The 18,418-nt window shown below is 46.9% G+C and overlaps 1 protein-coding gene across 7 annotated transcripts in view; it reads left to right on the forward strand.

Moving 5' to 3' along the window:
- Positions 1–18,418, forward strand: part of DAPK2 (death associated protein kinase 2) — a 143,429-nt gene that overhangs the window by 92,796 nt on the left and 32,215 nt on the right. For all 7 annotated transcript variants that reach the window (XM_010355466.2, XM_010355463.2, XM_010355462.2 and 4 more), the window contains one exon: positions 16,511–16,640. In XM_010355466.2, coding sequence (XP_010353768.1) covers positions 16,511–16,640 — 130 coding nt within the window. The remainder of the gene's footprint in view (positions 1–16,510; positions 16,641–18,418) is intronic.

Raw genomic sequence — 18,418 nt, forward strand, 5'->3', positions numbered from 1 at the left:
CAGAATTAAGGAAAAAACATATAATAGTTTCAATTGATGCTGAAAAAGCATTTGATGGAATTCAACATCTGTGCATGATAAACATCTCAACACAATAAAAGCCTTATATAACAGACCCACTGCTAGTATCGTACTGAGTGGGTAAAACCTGAAAGCCTTTCCTCCAAAATCTGGAACACAACAAGGATGCCCACTTTCACCACTGTTATTCAACATAGTACTGGAAGTCCTAGCTAGAGCAATCAGACAAGAGAAAGAAATAAAGGGCATCCAAATTGGAAAGGAAGAAATAAAATTATCCTTGTTTGCAGATATAGTCTCATATTTGGAAAAACCTGAAGACTCCACCAAAAAAATTGTTAGAACTGATAAGCAAATTCAATAAAGTTGCAGCATACAAAATCACCATATAAAAATCAGTAGTATTTCTATATTCTAACAGCGAACTATCTGAAAAAGAAATCAAGAAAGTAATCTCACTTACAATAGCTAAAAATAAACCTAGGATTAACTTAACCAAAGAAGTGAAAGATCTCTATAATGAAAACTATAAAACATTGATGAAAGAAATTGAAGAGGACACACAAAAAAATGGAAAGATATTCCATGTTCATGGATTGGGAGAATTAATATTGTTAAAATGTCCATACTACCTAAAGCAGCCTATAGATTCAATGCAATCCCTATCAAAATACCAGTGACATTCTTAACAGAAATAGAAAAAACAAAACCTAAAATTTATATGGAACCACAAAAGATGCAGAATAGCCAAAGCTACCCTGAGAAAAAAACAAAACTGGAGGAATCACATTATCTGACTTCAAATTTTACTACAAAGCTATATAGTAACCAAAACAGCATCGTACTGGCATAAAAACAGACACATAGACCAATGAAACAGAGTAGAGAACTCAGAAGCAAATACATACATCTACAGTGAACTCATTTTCAACAAAGATGCCAACAATATAACTGGGGAAAGGACAATCTCTTCAACAAATGGCGCTGGGAAAACTACATACCCATATGCAGAAGACTGAAACTAGACCCCTGTCTCTTACCATATAGAAAAATTCAATATGGATTAAAGACTTAAACCTAAGACTTCCAACTATGAAACTACTGAAAGAAAACATTGGAGAAACTTGCCAAGACATTGGATTAGGCAAAGATTTCTTGAGTAATATAATACCCCACAAGCACAGGTAACCAAGAAACATAGACAAATGGGATCACATTAAGTTAAAAAGCTTCTGCACAGCAAAGAAAACAATCAACAGAGAGACAACCCACCGAATAGGAGAAAATATTTGCAAACAACCCATGTGACAAGGGATTAATAACCAGAATGTATAAGAAGCTCAAACAAGTCTGTAGGAAAAAATCTAATAATCTGATTCAAATGGGCAAACTCAGCACCAGAGGAAAGGTTAAAAAATGGGCAAAAGATCTGAATAGACATTTCTAAAAAGAAGACATACAAATGGTAAACAGATATGTGAAAAGGTACTCAACACCATTGATCATCAGAGAAATGCAAATCGAAACTACAGTGAGACATCGTCTCACCCCATTTAAAATGGCTTTTATCCAAAAGATAGTCAATAACATGCTGGTAACAACGCTGAGAAAGGGGAACCCTCGTACACTGTTGGTGGGAAGGTAAATTAATATAACCACTATGGAGAACATTTGCAGGTTCCTCAAAAAACTAAAAATAGAGCTAACATATGATCCAGCAATCCCACTGCTAGATATATACCCAAAAGAAAGGGAATCAGTATATTGGAGAAATATCTGCACTTGTGTGTTTATTGCAGTACTGTTCACAATTGCCAAGAATTGGAAGCCACCAAAGTGTCCATCAGCAGACAAATGGATAAAGAAAATGTAGTAAATATACACAAATAAGTACTATTCAGCCATAAAGAGAATGAGATCCTGTCATTTGAAACAACTTGGATGGAACTGAAGGTCATTATGTTACGTGAAATAAGCCAGGTACAGAAAGACAAACTTTGTACGTTCTCATTTATGGAAGCTAAAAATTAAAACAGTTGAACTCATGAGAGATTGAGAGTAGAAAAATGGTTGCCAGAACTTGGATGGAGCTGGAGACTATTATCCTGAGTGAAATAACTCAGGAATGGAAAACCAAACATTGTATGTTCTCACTCATAAGTGGGAGCTAAGTTATGAGGATGCAAAGGCACGAGAATGATACAATGGACTTTGGGGACTTGGGAGAAGGGTGGGTGGGGGGTGAGGGATAAAAGACTGCAAATTGGGTTCAGTGTATACTACTCAGGTGATGGGAGCACCAAAATCTCACAAATGACCACTAACGAACTTATGTAACCAAATACCACCTGTACCCCCAAATCCCATGGAAATAAAAAAATTTCTGGTTGTCAGAGCCTAGGAAGGATAGAGGGGCCAGGCCAGGGGTGGGGGGAAGGGAGACTGGTTAATGGGTACAAATATATAGTTAGATAAATGAAGACGATCTAGTATTTGATAGCACAATAGAGTATAGCCAACAATAAGTTATTGTACATTTTAAAATTACTAAAAGAGCATAATTGCATTGTTTGTAACACAAAGGGTAAATGCTTAAGATGATGGATACCCCATTTATCCTGATATGATTATTATGCATTATATGCCTGTATCAAAATATCTCACATACCCCATAAATATATACACCTACCATGTACCCACAAAAATTAAAAAATAAAAAAAAGCAGATCATGGCTTGCTCTTGCCCAAAAATCTGTAATGCGTCCTTGTTAGCCATAGGATGAATGAACCCACTCTTAGCATGGCGTTCTTGGGCCTTTCTTGTACTGTCTTAGCCCTGTTTCTGGCCTCACCCACTGTTCCTCTCTCCGAAACCTAGCCCTGGGCAACAAGATACAGATACATATCCTGGCCTCTCTTCTCCTCTGTTTGTGCTATTCTCATCCCGGATGCTGCTGCTCTTCCTTTTTTCTGCTCATGGACTTCCTGCTAATCACTCAAGGCCCAACAGAAGTGCCATTTCCTCTGAAACATCTTCACCATCTTTGCCACCTCTGAAAAGCATAACTAAGAACTAATCTGCCTTTCTGCTTCCATTGTTCTTTGTAAAACTTTTTTTTTTTTTTTTTTTTTTTTTTTTTTTGAGACGGAGTCTCGCTCTGTCGCCCAAGCTGGAGTGCAGTGGCCGGGTTTTTTTTTTTTTTTTTGAGATGGAATCTTGCTCTGTTTCCCAGGCTGGAGTGCAGTGGCAGGATCTCGGCTCACTGCAACCTCCGCCTCCCAGGTTGAAACAATTCTCCTGTCTCAGCCTCCCGAGTAGCTGGGATTGCAGGCACCAGTCACCAATCCCAGCTAATGTTTGTATTTTTAGTAGAGATGGGTTTTCACCATGTTGGCCAGGCTGGTCTCGAACTCCTGACCTCAGGTGATCCACCCACCTCAGCCTCCCAAAGTGCTGAGATTACCAGCACACCTGGCCCTTTGTACAAACTTCTGCTGAGCATTGATTACAGTGAGTCACTTTCTGCTACCTAGTGCCCAACACATGCTGAGTTACTGTTGAACAAATGAGTGAACAGGTGAATGAAAGAATGAATGAGTGAATGCGTTAGTGAAAACCAGGCACACACGGATGGCCAAGGCCTTTTCATGTCTTACCTGGAAAATACAGAAGAGATTGCAGGTGGATTTCAATGTATTGATATGAACATTTGTTGAAGGTCTACTGTATGCCAGGGGGTAGAGTGACAAACATCAGTGTGCTATGGTACCTGCCTTCCAAGAGCCCATCATCTACTAGAAGCTGGCCACAGTGAGACTCGGTGGGGATGCCATCGGAAATAAAAGGTAACCAATTCTCACCAACAAACGCTCACTGCCAAGGAGTGCGCTCTCTGTCTCTGCAGAGTGGAGATCATGCTGGTGTGTGTTGTACATTCACCACAGAAAGCCCTCTGATGTGGGTAGGTGGAGGTGATGTGCATAGATGGTGTCACCTATCTTGATATAGATGGAAGGGACACTGGGGCTGATTGCCCTTCAGAATCTGGTAGCACCAGATGTACCTTCCACGGGATGGATCACCAGGAAACCGGGCTCAGTATCACCCAGGAACCTCACCCCCGTGCGTGATTCCAACACAAAGGGACCTTGTAGAGGGCATTTTTGTGTGGTTTTGTGTTTGTTTCGGATTTGGGAGCTTCCCCTCTGAGTATGGGTGTGTCCTTCCCCCACTCCCAATCTGCACCCAAGCCTGATCCAACTTGAGAACTCAGAAATGGAAGGTGAAGTTTTCAGGCCTGATGGCATTTTATGCCAAAATAACACATCATGAGAACTGATGAAAATTCTGTGCGGGCCAGGAATCCGGAACCCCAGGGAGGGGGAAATTGCTTTATATAAATAGTGTTAAGAGGGGTGAATCCTTGAGTCAGATATTCCAAAAAATCCGAATTCCTCTATGCCCTGAGTCATTCTGTGAGCTGTCCTTTAATAATGTGCGATGAAGTCTGCTGGCCAAGCTGTCATGAGGATGATAATACTTCAAATGTGTGTGGAACTTTCTAGAACATGGTGTGTTTACATGTCTGTTTTCTCATTTGATCCTCACTGAAGTATAGGATCTTGTCACTTTTTTACATACAGGCAATGGAGATTCAGAGAGGTTAAGTAACTTGCCCAAGATTACACAGTATTTTTTTTTTTTTTTTTTTTGAGACGGAGTCTTGCTCTGTCGCCCAGGCTGGAGTGCAGTGGCCGGCTCTCAGCTCACTGCAAGCTCCGCCTCCCGGGTTCACGCCATTCTCCTGTCTCAGCCTCCCGAGTAGCTGGGACTACAGGCACCCGCCTCGTCGCCCGGCTAGTTTTTTGTATTTTTTAGTAGAGATGGGGTTTCACCGTATTAGCCAGGATGGTCTCGATCTCCTGACCTCGTGATCCGCCCGTCTTGGCCTCCCAAAGTGCTGGGATTACAGGCTTGAGCCACAGCGCCCAGCGATTACACAGTATTAAGTGACAGGGCTGAGACTTGAACTTAGCCAGTGAGGAAACACTAAACAAAGCTGGAGGTCACCAAATTTTATTTTACCAGATTCTAACATTATAGATTTCTTACTTCCTTAGGTCATGCCTTTTATACACAGTCAATCCAAAGCCCTATCCTGTGCCATAAATTTATCCTTTACACAGTTAATTTCTCATCTGGTTACACTGTATTTTTTTCTTTCTAATAGTTGTTTTTCTGGCTGGGCACTGTGGCTCATGGCTGTAATCCCAGCACTTTGGGAGGCTGAGGCAGGAGGATTGCTTGAGTCCAGGAGTTTGAGACTCTGGGCAACAGAGTGAGTCTCTACAAAAAAAAAAAAAAAATGTTTTTTAATTAGCCAGGTATGGTGGTACATACCTGTAGTCCCAACTATTCAAGAGGCTGAGATGGGAGGATCACTTGAGCCCAGGAAGTTGAGGCTGCAGTGAGCTGTGATTGCACCACTGCACTCCAGCTTGGGTGATAGAGTGAGACTATGTCTCAAAAAAAAAAAAAAAAAAAAATGCTTTCTCTTTCTAATAAGTTATCCCTCATACTTAAAAAATTAATTTGTATTGTATTAATTAATTATTAATTAACCATTAATTTATTAATTGTGCCTACATTTGAAAGTAGAACTTATGCCTGGAGCTATTTCCATACTAAAACCTGACGGCATAGAGTGTAGGTGAGACTTGGTAGAAATCTAACTGGCAAGATCTGTTAGGATGAGACTGTAAAGGTTCAGGGCCAGACCAAAGAGTTTCTATCAGCAGTCACAGCATGGAAGTCTTTTTCCTTCAAAACTTTTTATTGGGAAAAAAATTTCAGAACACTTGAAGAAATTGAGAGAATACGATAGACATCATTAAACCCTCTCCCTACATTCAACATTCAGCCATATTTACTTTACCATCTTAACATTCCCATTTTGCAAGTGAGGGACCCAAGGCTCAAAGAGATGAGTGACTTGCCAAGGTCACAGAGCTGGGATGGATAGAAGTGGAATCGAACCCCTATCTACCTAAGGATGGGGCCCTCTTTAGCACTGGTTTTCTAAACACTGGACCCCGACTGATTTTGACTTCCTTGCAGGCTTGCTTCAAAGTCATGACTCTTGGAGCCCAGCTCCTGGTGAGTTGGATTTAGTTGGTTTGGGAATACCAATAGGCAATTAGCACAGATAGGGGACTACCTAAATCACAGCTGGGTGCCCAGAATGCCTGAATCCAGGCCCAGGCTCCTCGCTGGTTAGATGGGGGCAACATCCATCCCAGCCTCACCCATTGGCTTTGAGTGTCTGATAACGGGAAGGGCAGGGAGAGCCCGCGGCAAATGCTGGTGTTGTGTGGCACAGACCGTAAAGCAAGTGTGCTGCTTAGCCCAGGGCTGAAAGCCAGTGGTCCTGGAATGGCCTTGAAATTGAATTTTTATTTCTCTCCCTTTATCCCATGAGAGTATAGAGACGGGGCAGGTAGTGGTTTTCTTTCCTGCTTTACCCAGTAGGGCAACAGGAGGTCAGAACCACAAAGTGGCCTACCCCAGAGGAGGAGGCAGCCATGGGTGATAGCCAGAGGCTGTGGTTTAACAAATCCAAGTGCAACTGAGTTCAGGCCCTTTCCTAAGCCACAACTGTGGGTTTTCTGGGAAAAACATGGAGCTGGGCAGCAAACTGATGAGGCACCAGAGCTAGGTTGCAAATGGCAAACCAGCAGGCAAGGGTGATCTCAGAAGGCACGCTGTCATCAGCTAGAGGAAGGGAGGCTGTGTGGGAGCGTGGAAAGCTCACAGGATTTGGGGTCAGGCTGCGCTTGAATCCCAGCTCCACTACCTATTAGCTGAGGCAATGTAGGCAAATGATCTCTTGTGCCTTGGTTTCTTCATCTGTAAAACTGGGGTCATGGCAGCACTTGCTTCACAGGGTGAGGACCAAATGTGAAGTGCTACAAGTTTTGTTCTACACGGACCTCTAGGCTGGGTGTCTGGAGGGACGCAGGAGGAGTGTAAGAAGCAGGCCCTGCCTTCAGCAAGTGTGCAGTCTGGCAGTGATATGGTTTGGATCTGTGTCCCCACCCAAATCTCATGTTAAATTGTGATCCTCAGTGTTGGAGATGGGGCCTGTTGGGAGGTGACTGGATCATGGGGGCGGATTTCCCCCTTAGTGCCTTGGTGCTGTTCTCATGATAGTGAGTTCTCACAAAATCAGGTTGTTTAAAAGTGTGAGGCACCTCCCCTCTCTCTCTCTCTTGCTCCTTCTCTGGCCAGGTAAGATGTGCCTGCTTTCCCTTCGTCTTCTGCCATGATTGTAAGTTTCTTGAGGCCTCTCCAGAAGCAAAAGCTGCTATACTTCCTGTACAGCCTATGGAACCATGAGACAGTTAATTCTTTTTTTTTTTTTTTGAGATGGAGTCTCACTCCATCATGCAGGCTGGAGTGCAGTGGTGCGATCTCCGCTCACTGCAACCTCCTCCTCCCAGGTTCAAGTGATTCTCCTACCTCAGCCTCAGAAGTAGCTGGGATTACAGGTGTGTGCCATCACACCCAGCTAATATTTTTGCATTTTTTCTTAGAGATGGGGTTTTGCTATGTTGGCCAGGCTAGTCTTGAACTCCTGACCTCAGGTGATTTGCCCACCTCTGCCTCCCAAAGTGCTGGGATTACAGGCATGAGCCACCGCGCCCATCAGGTATTTCATTACAGCAATTCGAGAATGAACAAATACAAGTGGGGAAGGCAAGACTAACTCACAGAACTCTTGGCATTGGTTGGTGCTATGGGTCAAACTTGTTGCATGAATGGAGATGGGAGAAGGAAGAAGAGCTGGGCTGCATATCCAGATGATGCTTCTGGAGGACAGAAGATTTGGGCAGGGCCTGGAAATGTGGTTAGGAGTTCAAAAGGCAGATGATAAAGATTCTCATTCTGGGAGGGAGAGACATCATCAAGGAAATAGTCACAGAAATTAAGATAACACCTATAGGCCTCTTTATATGCCTTGTTTGATCCTCCTAGTAACCTTCTTGAGGTAGGTTTTATGATTGTTATTCCTAATTTATAGGTGAGAAACCTATGCTGAGAGAGGTTCAATAACTTGCCCAGTGTCAGGCTGCTGGTAAATAACTTGTCAGGCTGCTGGTAAATGGCAGAGCTGGGATCCGAACCCAGATTCCAAGGCATGCACACTTAGCCATTATCTATATTCTCCAAAAGCAGGATGTGCAAGAGATGCATATGTGACTGCATTGGCCCATTTCTTTATTTGTCCAGTAAACAATAACTGGGCCCTGCTGTAATGCCAGCCACCCTGGGGTGCTGGGGATGGAAATGAAGGGCAAGGCTCTTGTCCTCTCTCATGGGGCTTTAATACAGTGGGGACAGGACATGTAAGGAAGGAATTGTAGTGCAGCTGGCTCTCTGCTAGAAGCGATTGCAAGGGGAACAACTAGCTCTGTGTTGGAGGGGAGGGAGGTCATAGAAGAAGTTCCAGTGTGTGTGGGAACTGGGTGGGGAGGGGGAGAAAGAGCTTGTCAGGAAGGCTGTTCCAGCGGAGTGAACTGCAGGGTGGGATGGGGTAATGAAGAGGTGGTAGGGATGTAGCAGAGGGAAAGTGGCAGGCAGTAGGAGGTGGGGCAGCAGGGTCTCGAATGCCACACAGAGGCAGGCATTGGACATGGGCCACACTGGAGACTTGTGGGGAGGGGCTGCCTGTGGTCCCATCGACAGTGTGTGAGGAGAGGGAGCTGAGCACCCTGGAAACCTGTCCACAGAGGCCTGACATGGAGCGGCCTTCCTTTCTCAGGTTGCCCAGCACTGCCTGAATAATCTGGGGCTGTGCTTGACATGGCCGGTGAAGACTGGTAGGTAGCTTCCTTGTCCCCACAGCACAGCCCTGGCTGGGCCTCTGCTTTGCTGAGCAGAGCAGCCTCACTCAGCAGCAAGCAGGCCACACGGGCATCTGGAGAGGGCGCCCGGCTGGGGGTTCTTGCTCAGTGACCTTGGTAGTTTCTTGATGTCTCTGGGCTGCTGTGACATGAAGGAACTAAATGATCTCTGAGGTCCCTTGCAGCCCCAAAAATGCGAGTCTGGGGGTGAAATGGGGTGGGAGGAGGGAAACAAGCTGAGTGGGGAGGAGGAGGTGGGTGTGTGAAAGGGTATGGCTCTTCAGCTGAGTGCAGGTAATTCACCATTCAACGGTGATTTGGTCTGAGCTCCCAGTTCATGCTGCATCCCAGAAAAGAATGGGCAAACATAGCCGCTGTTCTCTGAAATCTCACTGGGTGCGGCTCCTTACATAAACCATCTCTCTCAATCCCAGAGCAACCCCATGGCTTAGTAGGTATTGCCCCCATTTTGTAGATGGGAAACTGAGCCTCTAAGAGCTCCAGTGTCTTTGTCCAGTTTTCATATTGTGAATAGCAGAGCTGGGATTTGAACCCAGACTTGCCTTTGTCTTTTGTACTTTACTACATAGCCCCCCAAGGGTGTCTTCATCCTGCTCAGACTTCAGGACATGTTGTGCTGGGCCCACAGGCCATGGGTGCCCCACCGGATGACCACCTTCTCGTCAGCACCACAGCAGGCACCTCTGGCCAGATCCCCCAGGGCACAAAGGAGCACATTGGCCTCTCCCATGGGTGCCTCCCTGGTGGGAGGAACTGGGTGGGTTTGTTTTGACAAGGGTATTTCTGCCTCCTGGTGGCAGGCAGGCCCTGGGCTGGGCAGTGGTGGCATCTGTGGGAATGTGACCCCTCCTTCCAGCCGTGCTTTGGAGGTGATGTCAGGTGTGTGGGTGAAGTATTTGGTTGAAGTACATAAAGCTGGAGGAGAATGACAGGAGTGAGGAGTATGGATAGGATCAGACTGCCCCAGAGGGCACTCTGGCTTGGACCCAGCAGTGTGTGGTTGCCGCAGCCTGTTCTTCCTTCCTGACCTGGGGCCAGGAGACCTGGGCCTTTACAAGTCCTGCCTTAGAACCCAAAGCAGTAGGAATTTTCCCAGCCAGCTTGGGAGGTTGTGCCACCTCGAAAATGCAGAGCCTAGAGCTTGAAGGGGCTTTGGATACCATCCACTGCCTGACTCAGAGTTGGGGCGCTGAGGCCCAGAGAAAGGACGTGGCCTGCTTAAGCTCACATGGCCTTGGGTGGTGGAGCTGGATCTGCAGTTTTCCAATCCTCAGGCCTGGCCTCTTTTTCACCACGCTGCTCTGTTTGGGGAGGGAGGAAGCAGAGAAGCTTAGACCAAATCCCTGGGGAACTGCCACTATGCTGACCCTCAGCTTCCTTTTGGACCCTCCCTTAGTCCCGTTCCCTCCTGCTCAATTCCCAATCACAGTCCTATGGGAGGAGTGCACTCTGGAGCCCCTAGTGGTGGTGCGGGGCCTCCATGGGGCAGAAAAAGAGGAGCCTCTGACCCTGGATTCTTTCAATTCATTTCCCCAGATATTAATGGAACATGCAGGATGCAAGACGCCGCAGGGGATGCCAGGAACCCTAAAACCAATTTGAACTTTCCCAGAGAAAAGGCTGCCACCTAGGAAAGTGGCATCACCTGTGAGACACAGCCTACAGCTTAGGACTGCCAGCAGGCCAGGGTCATCAACACTGAGGGGTTAGAGCACAGGGTCGGGGGAAGCTCAGTGAGAAGTAAGGGAGTTAGCTGGGTGTTAGGGTGGCTCATGTCTGTAATCCCAACTACTCAGGAGGCTGAGCGGGGAGGATCACTTGAGCTCATGAGTTTAAATCCAGTCTGGGCAACATCTCATCTCTTTTTTTAAAAAAAAGATTCTTTCTCTTTTAAGTAAGGGAGTAAGAGGAGGCAGGGTTGAGGGGGAGGAGGCTCTGAAAATGAAGAGGAGTAGGACAGCCATTCCAAGCCAGAGCAAGGATGGAGCTGAGATGTCGTTCTGGAGTGGTAGTGCCCACCCTGCGGGGATATAGAGCAGGTACGGGCAAGGGATGGGTGGTGAGGCTGGAAAGAGAGCATGGGGCAGTCAGTGCCTTGACTACCTCAAATATCAGGCAGGGTGTTTGGACTTTCTCCGGTGGCCAGTGGGAACACTGAAGATATTTAGCCAGACTCAGTGATGTGTTGGGGAGAAAGGGATTGGACTGCCAGGGAAGCCCCCACCCCACTGCTCCCCACTGACTGTGACATTACAAACTGTCGCACCTTGGGCAAATCATTTAGCCCTGTGTGAGCCCCGTTTGCTTATCTGTGAAATGGAGTTGATAACAGTACCTGTCACTCAGGATGGCTGCAAGGATCACACAGAGCACTAGCATCAAATCTGGCTTAGTAAACATGCTGTAAATGTTAGTCCCTGCCCTCTGTCCTGGCTGTCATCAGGCCAGTAGTAGAGCTTGGGACAGCAAGAAGGAAGCCTGTCTGAAAGCAGGTGGAGCTTCAGGTTTGGGGGCCCAAATCCCCTGGCTAGCCTATAGGCACCGTGGTGGCCTCGGACGGAAGCAGAAACATCGCTGGATGGCAGGGAGCCATGGCCTCTCTTTACTCCCAATCAGGGTAGGTCTGAGTCTGTGGGTATGTCTGGTCCAAATGGCCCAATGAGTGGTGAAGGTGGGGACAAGAACCCGGGTCCTGACCACCCAACAGAGCATTCCTGCTGCCCCATGGCCACCTTCCAGCCTGAAACCCCCAGGCTACATCCTTTATCCAGACCCAGCTTGGGTGTTCCCCCTGCCAGGACCTCCATTTTCTCATCTGACTTGAGGACCTCCTGCTCAGGAGCTCCTGAGGCCAGGGATGGGGTCTGGGACTACTCACTTGCATGGAAGCATCACCAGAAGAAAAGGCAACCTGGGGTAGGACACAGGTGCCAGAGGAGGAAAACAGTTGTGTCTGAGCCAGGCACGAGGTTGCCCCAGGTTGCCAGGCCAGAGTGGCATTGCTGCTTCTGTCTGGGATAGTTTTTTTTTTTTTTTTTTTTTTTTTTTTTTTTTTTTTTTTTGAGACAGAGTCCCTCTCTGTTGCCCAGACTGGATTACAGTGGTATGATCTCAGCTCACTGCAGCCTCTGCTTCCTGGGTTCAAGCAATTCTCTGGCCTCAGCTTCCGGAGTAGTGGTGACTACAGGTGTGTGCCACCACGCCCAACCAATTTTTGTATTTTTTTTAGTAGAGTCGGGGTTTCACCATGTTGGGCTAGTCTTGAACTCCTGACCTCAAGTGATCCACCTACTTCAGCCTCCCAAAGTGTTGGGATTATAGGCATGAGCCACTGCACCCAGCCCCCCTGGGCTAGATTAATAAGACCCCTGAGAAGCAAGGAAGGGGAATCATTTAGTTTAGTGGTTAGGAGCACAGGCTTTGGGGCCGGAGAGATAAAGGTTAAAATTCCTAATGAGGGATAATACAAGCTAATGTTATAGTCTTGGTTTCTTTGCTTTTCTTTTCTTTTTTTCTTTTTGACAGGGTCTCACTCTGTTGCCAGGTCTGGAGTATAGTGGCACAATCATAGCTTATTGCAGCCTCAACCTCCTGGGCTCAGGTGATCCTCCCACTTCAGCATCCTGAGTAGCTGGGACTAAAAGTGTGTGCCACCATGCTGGGCTAATTTTTAAATTTTTTTTTTTTGTAGAGACAGGGTTTTGCCATGTTGCCTTGGCTGGTCTTGAACTCCTGGGCTTAAGCAATCCTCCTGTCTCTGCCTCCCAAAGTTCTGGGATTACAGGCATGAGCCACCACACCTGGCCAGTCTTGGTTTCTTTCTTTTTTTTTCAAAAGAGGAATGATAACACCCACCATGTGAGGTAGTTGAGAGTTCATTGAAGTATAAAGTATGTCCAATGTTTGCTTAGCACTGGGTCCTGTATATTGCAGGGGCTTAATCAGCGGCACCTGTCTTCACTTAGGGCACATATATTGAGCGCCTGCTGGATATCAGGCTCTATCCCAACCTCTGGGGAGATGACAGGAACAAAACCCTTGGGCAACCCAGTAGACGGAGACAAGCAGACAAGCTCATCAGAGTAAGAAGCACTGCATTCGGGTATTACAGGGTACTTTGGGAACTGAGGCAGGGAGAGATCAGGGAAGGCCTTCTGCAGGAGGTACCACCTTTGCTGAAATGTGAACAGGAACTAACCAGGTTTGGGGTTGGGGTAGTGCAGGGAGAGCGTTCCAAGCAGGAGAGAAGTCACCTGCTGTGTGTTAGGTTCTTAGGGTGGGGCTGAGGACAGATGGGACTGGGGGGGAGACATGGTCTTGCCCTGAAGTTCTTTTTTTGTTGTTGTTGTTGTTTTGAAATGGACTCTCACTTTGTTGCCCAGGCTGGAGAGTAGTGGTGTGTTCTCGGCTCACTGCAGCCTCCACTTTCTGGGTTCAAGTGATTCTTCTATCTCAGCCACCCAAGTAGCTGGAATTACAGGCGCATGCCACCACACCCAGCTAATTTTTATATTTTTAGTAGAGATGGGGTTTCACCATATTGGCCAGGTTGGTCTCAAACTCCTGACCTCAGGTGATCCCCCCAGCCTCGGCCTCCCAAAGTGCTAGGATTACACGCGTGAGCCACTGTGCCCGGCCTGCCCTGAGGTTCTTATAGGCCAGTGGGGAAACCATCTCTCCTGGACTGTGTGCCACAGAGGTGAGTGGATGTGAAGAAGGAGACTTCCCATCTCTTAGGCAGCGTTGCCTTGGAGATTTCAGCCTCGATTCTTCCCCTCCACCACCTCATCCCTGCTGCTCCATAGTCCTGGGGATCACCACGTGTAGTGTTTCCACCTCTGCCCACCGTGGCTCCCACCCCCAGTCAGCGTGTGGTGTGTGGCAGGGTCCTAGGCCCTCAGCTATGGTGGTTGGGAGGGGTGGGGTCATGGCCTTTCAGACCGGAGAGATGTCTCAGGGTCTTTTCCCTGGAGGAGAGGAGAAGTTCCTAAGAGGGTGAAACTGTCTACCTAGGAGATAGTTGACAGTCGGGAGGTTGCAGCTGACTGCATGAGGTGCCAGGACACTTGGGGTCCATGGGCAGCCCCCAGTGGGATGGTCAGGGGTGCTGGAGTGGGACCACTTTCCTGGATCCTCTCCAGGTCATAAGCTGCCCTCGCCTACCCTCATGCTCCTTTCTGTACGGCCTTGGGGAAATTTGCAGTGCCTTGGGGAAAGACTTGGACACATTTTCAAAACCGTGTTGAGAGTAATCTCCAGAGGGGAAGAAGAATAAAAAAGCAAAAACTGCAAAAGGAAATGTGTTATTTATTTTTTTAAAAAAGGAAAAAAAGTTGGGAAAGGCCTCGGCCAGCTCCCTTGAGTGGAAGTTTCCAGCTGGAAGGTCACAGAGACCATAGGCAGCCAGGGGCACATGGGGGAAGGCATCCGTCCAGATTCAGTGTCAGTCCAGCTAACAGTTAGAGTCACCCTCAGCACGCCAGCTGCTATGCTGTGCACTGCAGGGGCAAAGATGCAAAGATATGAATCCTCCTTCCAGCTGAAGACAGCTCTGGTAGGGGAGCTATGATAAAAACAGCAAAGGACCGCTAGACAAGAGAAAGCATGCCAAATATTCATCACAGAAAGGTTCAAATAAGCTTGGTGGGGCCTAGAGGAGGGTGGGGCTCACTCCTGGGGGTGGTGGAGGGTGCTTAGGGTTGCTGAGGAAAGTCTGCAAGAACACGGTGGATTGAGTTAGACTTTGAAGCCCAGCTAGGATTTCAATGGGCAGAGACTGAACAGAAGGCTTTCCAGGCAGAGCAGATGGCATGCCAAAGGTGCAAGGTATGGAAGCCCTTCGGTGCTTTAAGAAACAGGGATGTTCAATTTTCTTAAACTTTTTTTTTATTTAATAGCTTTGTGGTGATATAATTCACATACTATATAATTTATTCACTTAATGTGTACTGTTTACGAAGTTAAATAACCAACACCACCATCATTTATAGAAAATAGAAAAGAAACCTTGTACTCCCCATCTCTCCATTCCCCCAATCCTAGGCGACTACTAATCTATTTTCTGTCTCTGTGAATTTGCCTATTCTGGGTATTTTGTATCAATGGAATATTTTTTGTCTTTCGTGACTGGTTGTTTCCCTTAGCATAATGTTTTCAAGGTTCATTGCTGCTGTAGCAGGTATCAATACTTCATTCCTCTTCATATTTTAATTAATTAATTAATCAATTTATTTATTTATTTATTGAGATGGAGACTCACTCTGTTGCCCAGGCTGGAGTGCAGTGGCATGATCTTGGCTCACTGCAACCTCCACCTCCTGGGTTAAGTGATTCTCCTGCCTCAGCCTCCTGAGTAGCTGGGACTACAGGAGTGCATCACCACACCCAGCTTTTGTATTTTTTGAAGAGACAGGGGTTTTGCCATGTTGGCCAGGCTGGTCTCGAACTCCTGACCTCAAGTAATCCACCCGCCTCGACCTCCCAAAGTTCTAGGATTACGAGCGTGAGCCACCGTGCCCAGCAGTATTTCATTCCTTTTTATTTTTTTGACTTCATTCCTTTTTATGGCCAAATAACATTCACATGTGGATACTAGATGTGCTATGGGTGTTCACATCTTGTTTATCCATTCATTCACTGTTTCCCCTTCAGGGCTATTGGGAATATGCTGCTGTGAACATTTGTATACAGATTTTGGTTGGATGTGTGTTTTCGGGACATTTCCTTTAGAGTGGAGTGAAGGAAAGTTGTGTGGTGGGAGAAAGTGGGTGAAGCAGAGGGGACCGTAGTCTGAGTGGTTGGGTGGGAGTGAGAAGGGAGAGCTCAGGATTCCATTGCAGCCTCACTGGGAGTTTGGGATGTGCGAGCGCCAGGCCCATGGGTGTGTGAGGGGCTGTCCCCTACCCCGCACCCACCTGCATTGTTGTGTCAGACCTGGCAGCTGCTTGCTGGGCTGGAAATAGCCTGAGCGGCTGGTATTTTCCCTGGAAATGGGGTGCATTTTTTCCTGTGTCCTGCTGAGGACCAAAATTAGTTAAACACAGAGAGAAATGTGGGCTACACAGTTAGTCTAGAGGAGGGGAATGTTGTCAACAGGAAGCTGGCTGGCCAGGGGAAAGAGGCGGTCAGGAAGACCAAGTCAGTAAGCCAAGTATAAACAGAGGCTAAGCTGGGATGTCCCCCTCCCTTTCACACTCACACAGCAGTGCTGGGTTTGTTTACAGGAAACGCTGCAAGTATCTCAGACCCCATTTGACAGATGGGAAAACAGAGGCACTGCATTAAAGGGATCTGCCACTCAGAGACAGAACGGAGATGAAGGCTGGAGTCTTCAGTTCTGCTGTGAGCAGAAGGTTTAGTAAAACCCAGGCCTTGCCCTCAATGCTTTGCCTGTCTTTGAGTTCACAGAGAAGACTGAGGACACAAAAACAAGGAAGAGTTTATGCTGTTTCAGTTTCCCACCCCAAACCCCAAAGCCAAAACACAAACCAACCAGCCTTTAATTATCGTCTTTTTTTTCTTTTCTTCCTTCTTTCCTTTTTTTTTTCTCCTTTTTGCTGTCCAGCCAGAAAACATTATGTTGTTAGACAAGAATATTCCTATTCCACACATCAAGCTGATTGACTTTGGTCTGGCTCACGAAATAGAAGATGGAGTTGAATTTAAGAACATTTTTGGGACGCCAGAATTTGTCGGTGAGTTTTAGGCCTGTTTCTCTCTCAGCTAAGAATCTGGCATCAAAGGTAGAGATCCTGGGAAGAAACCTGTGTTTGGGGCTATGGCCTCTGGGCAAAGAGATGATGCGTTGGGACATCCCTAGAAACCTAATGGGTGGAAAAGGAAATGTCTTGTTGGGCCTGGGGGTGAGGGCCCAGGTGTAGCCTTTGAGTGCTCAGTGGGGCAAGGGCTGAATGGGGCCCAGTGGCTCTCAGTGGGGCTACAGCCTATACGGTTAAACCCTCGCAGCCCTGGCCCCACTTCCTGCTCTTAGATGAGTTTATTCTTGTGAAGATTTAAAATTACCTCGCCCTCTTGAATTCCCATAAACTCAACCTTCTCTGAACTAGCTTTTGATTTCCTGAAAAGGAAAAGGGAAATCATCTGCCAAATTCCACATCCACCCACTCGCCTCTCCTCTATGCCTGGCTTTATTCATGCATGGGGGTGCCCAGCTCCAGTGGGGCCCTGGCTGCTTTCTCTTCCCTCTGTTTCTCTCACCCTTGGCCCAGGCCCCTGCCCGTTCTGTACCCCAGAAGCCTCCTTACAGGGCTTGGGGAGGAAGTTGGGGTCATGAAGAAACAGCCTGTACAGGGGGAAGGAATGAGCCCTGAGAACCACCATCTGTGTATCTGCTTTGGGAGTTGGAGTGGTCTTGGAGATAGGGAGGGCATGCATGATGTCCTCAAAATCTGGGTGCTAAAACTTCTGACCACGGTCAAGTCAAAAAGAAAGAACGTGTCAGACCAACCTGATGGATTTGCAGGCTCTGCAGCCACTGTAGAATGCTGTTCAGAGACCCCACAGATCCCAGGGCAGGAAGCCCTTGCTGTATACCAGGCACTATGTCTCATGCTCTACAAACATTCTCTTAATTATCTTCAAATGGCTTCATGAAGCAGAGTTAATTATTTTCTCCAACAAGTGACTTGTTCAAGGCAACACAACCAGTAGGCAGTGGAGCTGAGATTCAAATACAGATACAGCCAACAGCAAAGCCTGTGCTCTTCCCATTATGCCAGGTTGTCTAAGGAAACCCTGCCCTCAAAGAGCTTACAATTCAGTTGTAGAGACAAGACATCAAACCACCAAATAAGAGTGCCAGAAGGATCTTTTTGGATTCTCTGGTCCAGTTTAACAAATGTGGAGATGGCAGGCTGGGGGATTTTAGTTAAGGTCAACTCAAGTTATTTGTCACCTACTGTATGACAGATATTAGGTGATGTATGGGGGACACAGTGATGTTAAGGAGCCATACTCAGAATGACACACCCAAGGTCACAAGTTGGTGGCCAAGCCAACTTAAACCCGGGGCACAGACATCTAGACTCAAGCTTTGTCTGAAAGAGCGGTTGCTACCCACCATTCTCATATGTGATAAAAACCCATGTCTATTAGTTACATTTATTCTAATTGTTAACAATAAACAACTAGAAACTCAGAGCAATAATGGAAGAGGTGTCACAAGACAGGATGTGATTAAGTGTAAAGCAAGTGAAATAGATGTTCTGAAAAGACTGTTCATATGAGATATCCACTCTGGCAAAGTCAATGGGATCAGTCATGGCCTTAAGTGAGTGAGGGAAAAAGGTCTGGTGTTGGGGTGGGAGAGGTATCTGAAGAGGGGTGGGGAGGGAGCCAGAGGAGAGGAGGAACACCTCCCAGGTTCACTGATACCCTATCAGGGGAGTAAGGCCAGAGTAAGCCATTTATCAGGGACAAGTCACTGTCCACTGCAAATGGAGCTGAGAGTTCA

The sequence above is a fragment of the Rhinopithecus roxellana genome, chromosome 5, assembly GCF_007565055.1.
Source record: "Rhinopithecus roxellana isolate Shanxi Qingling chromosome 5, ASM756505v1, whole genome shotgun sequence".
NCBI lineage: Eukaryota > Metazoa > Chordata > Mammalia > Primates > Cercopithecidae > Rhinopithecus > Rhinopithecus roxellana.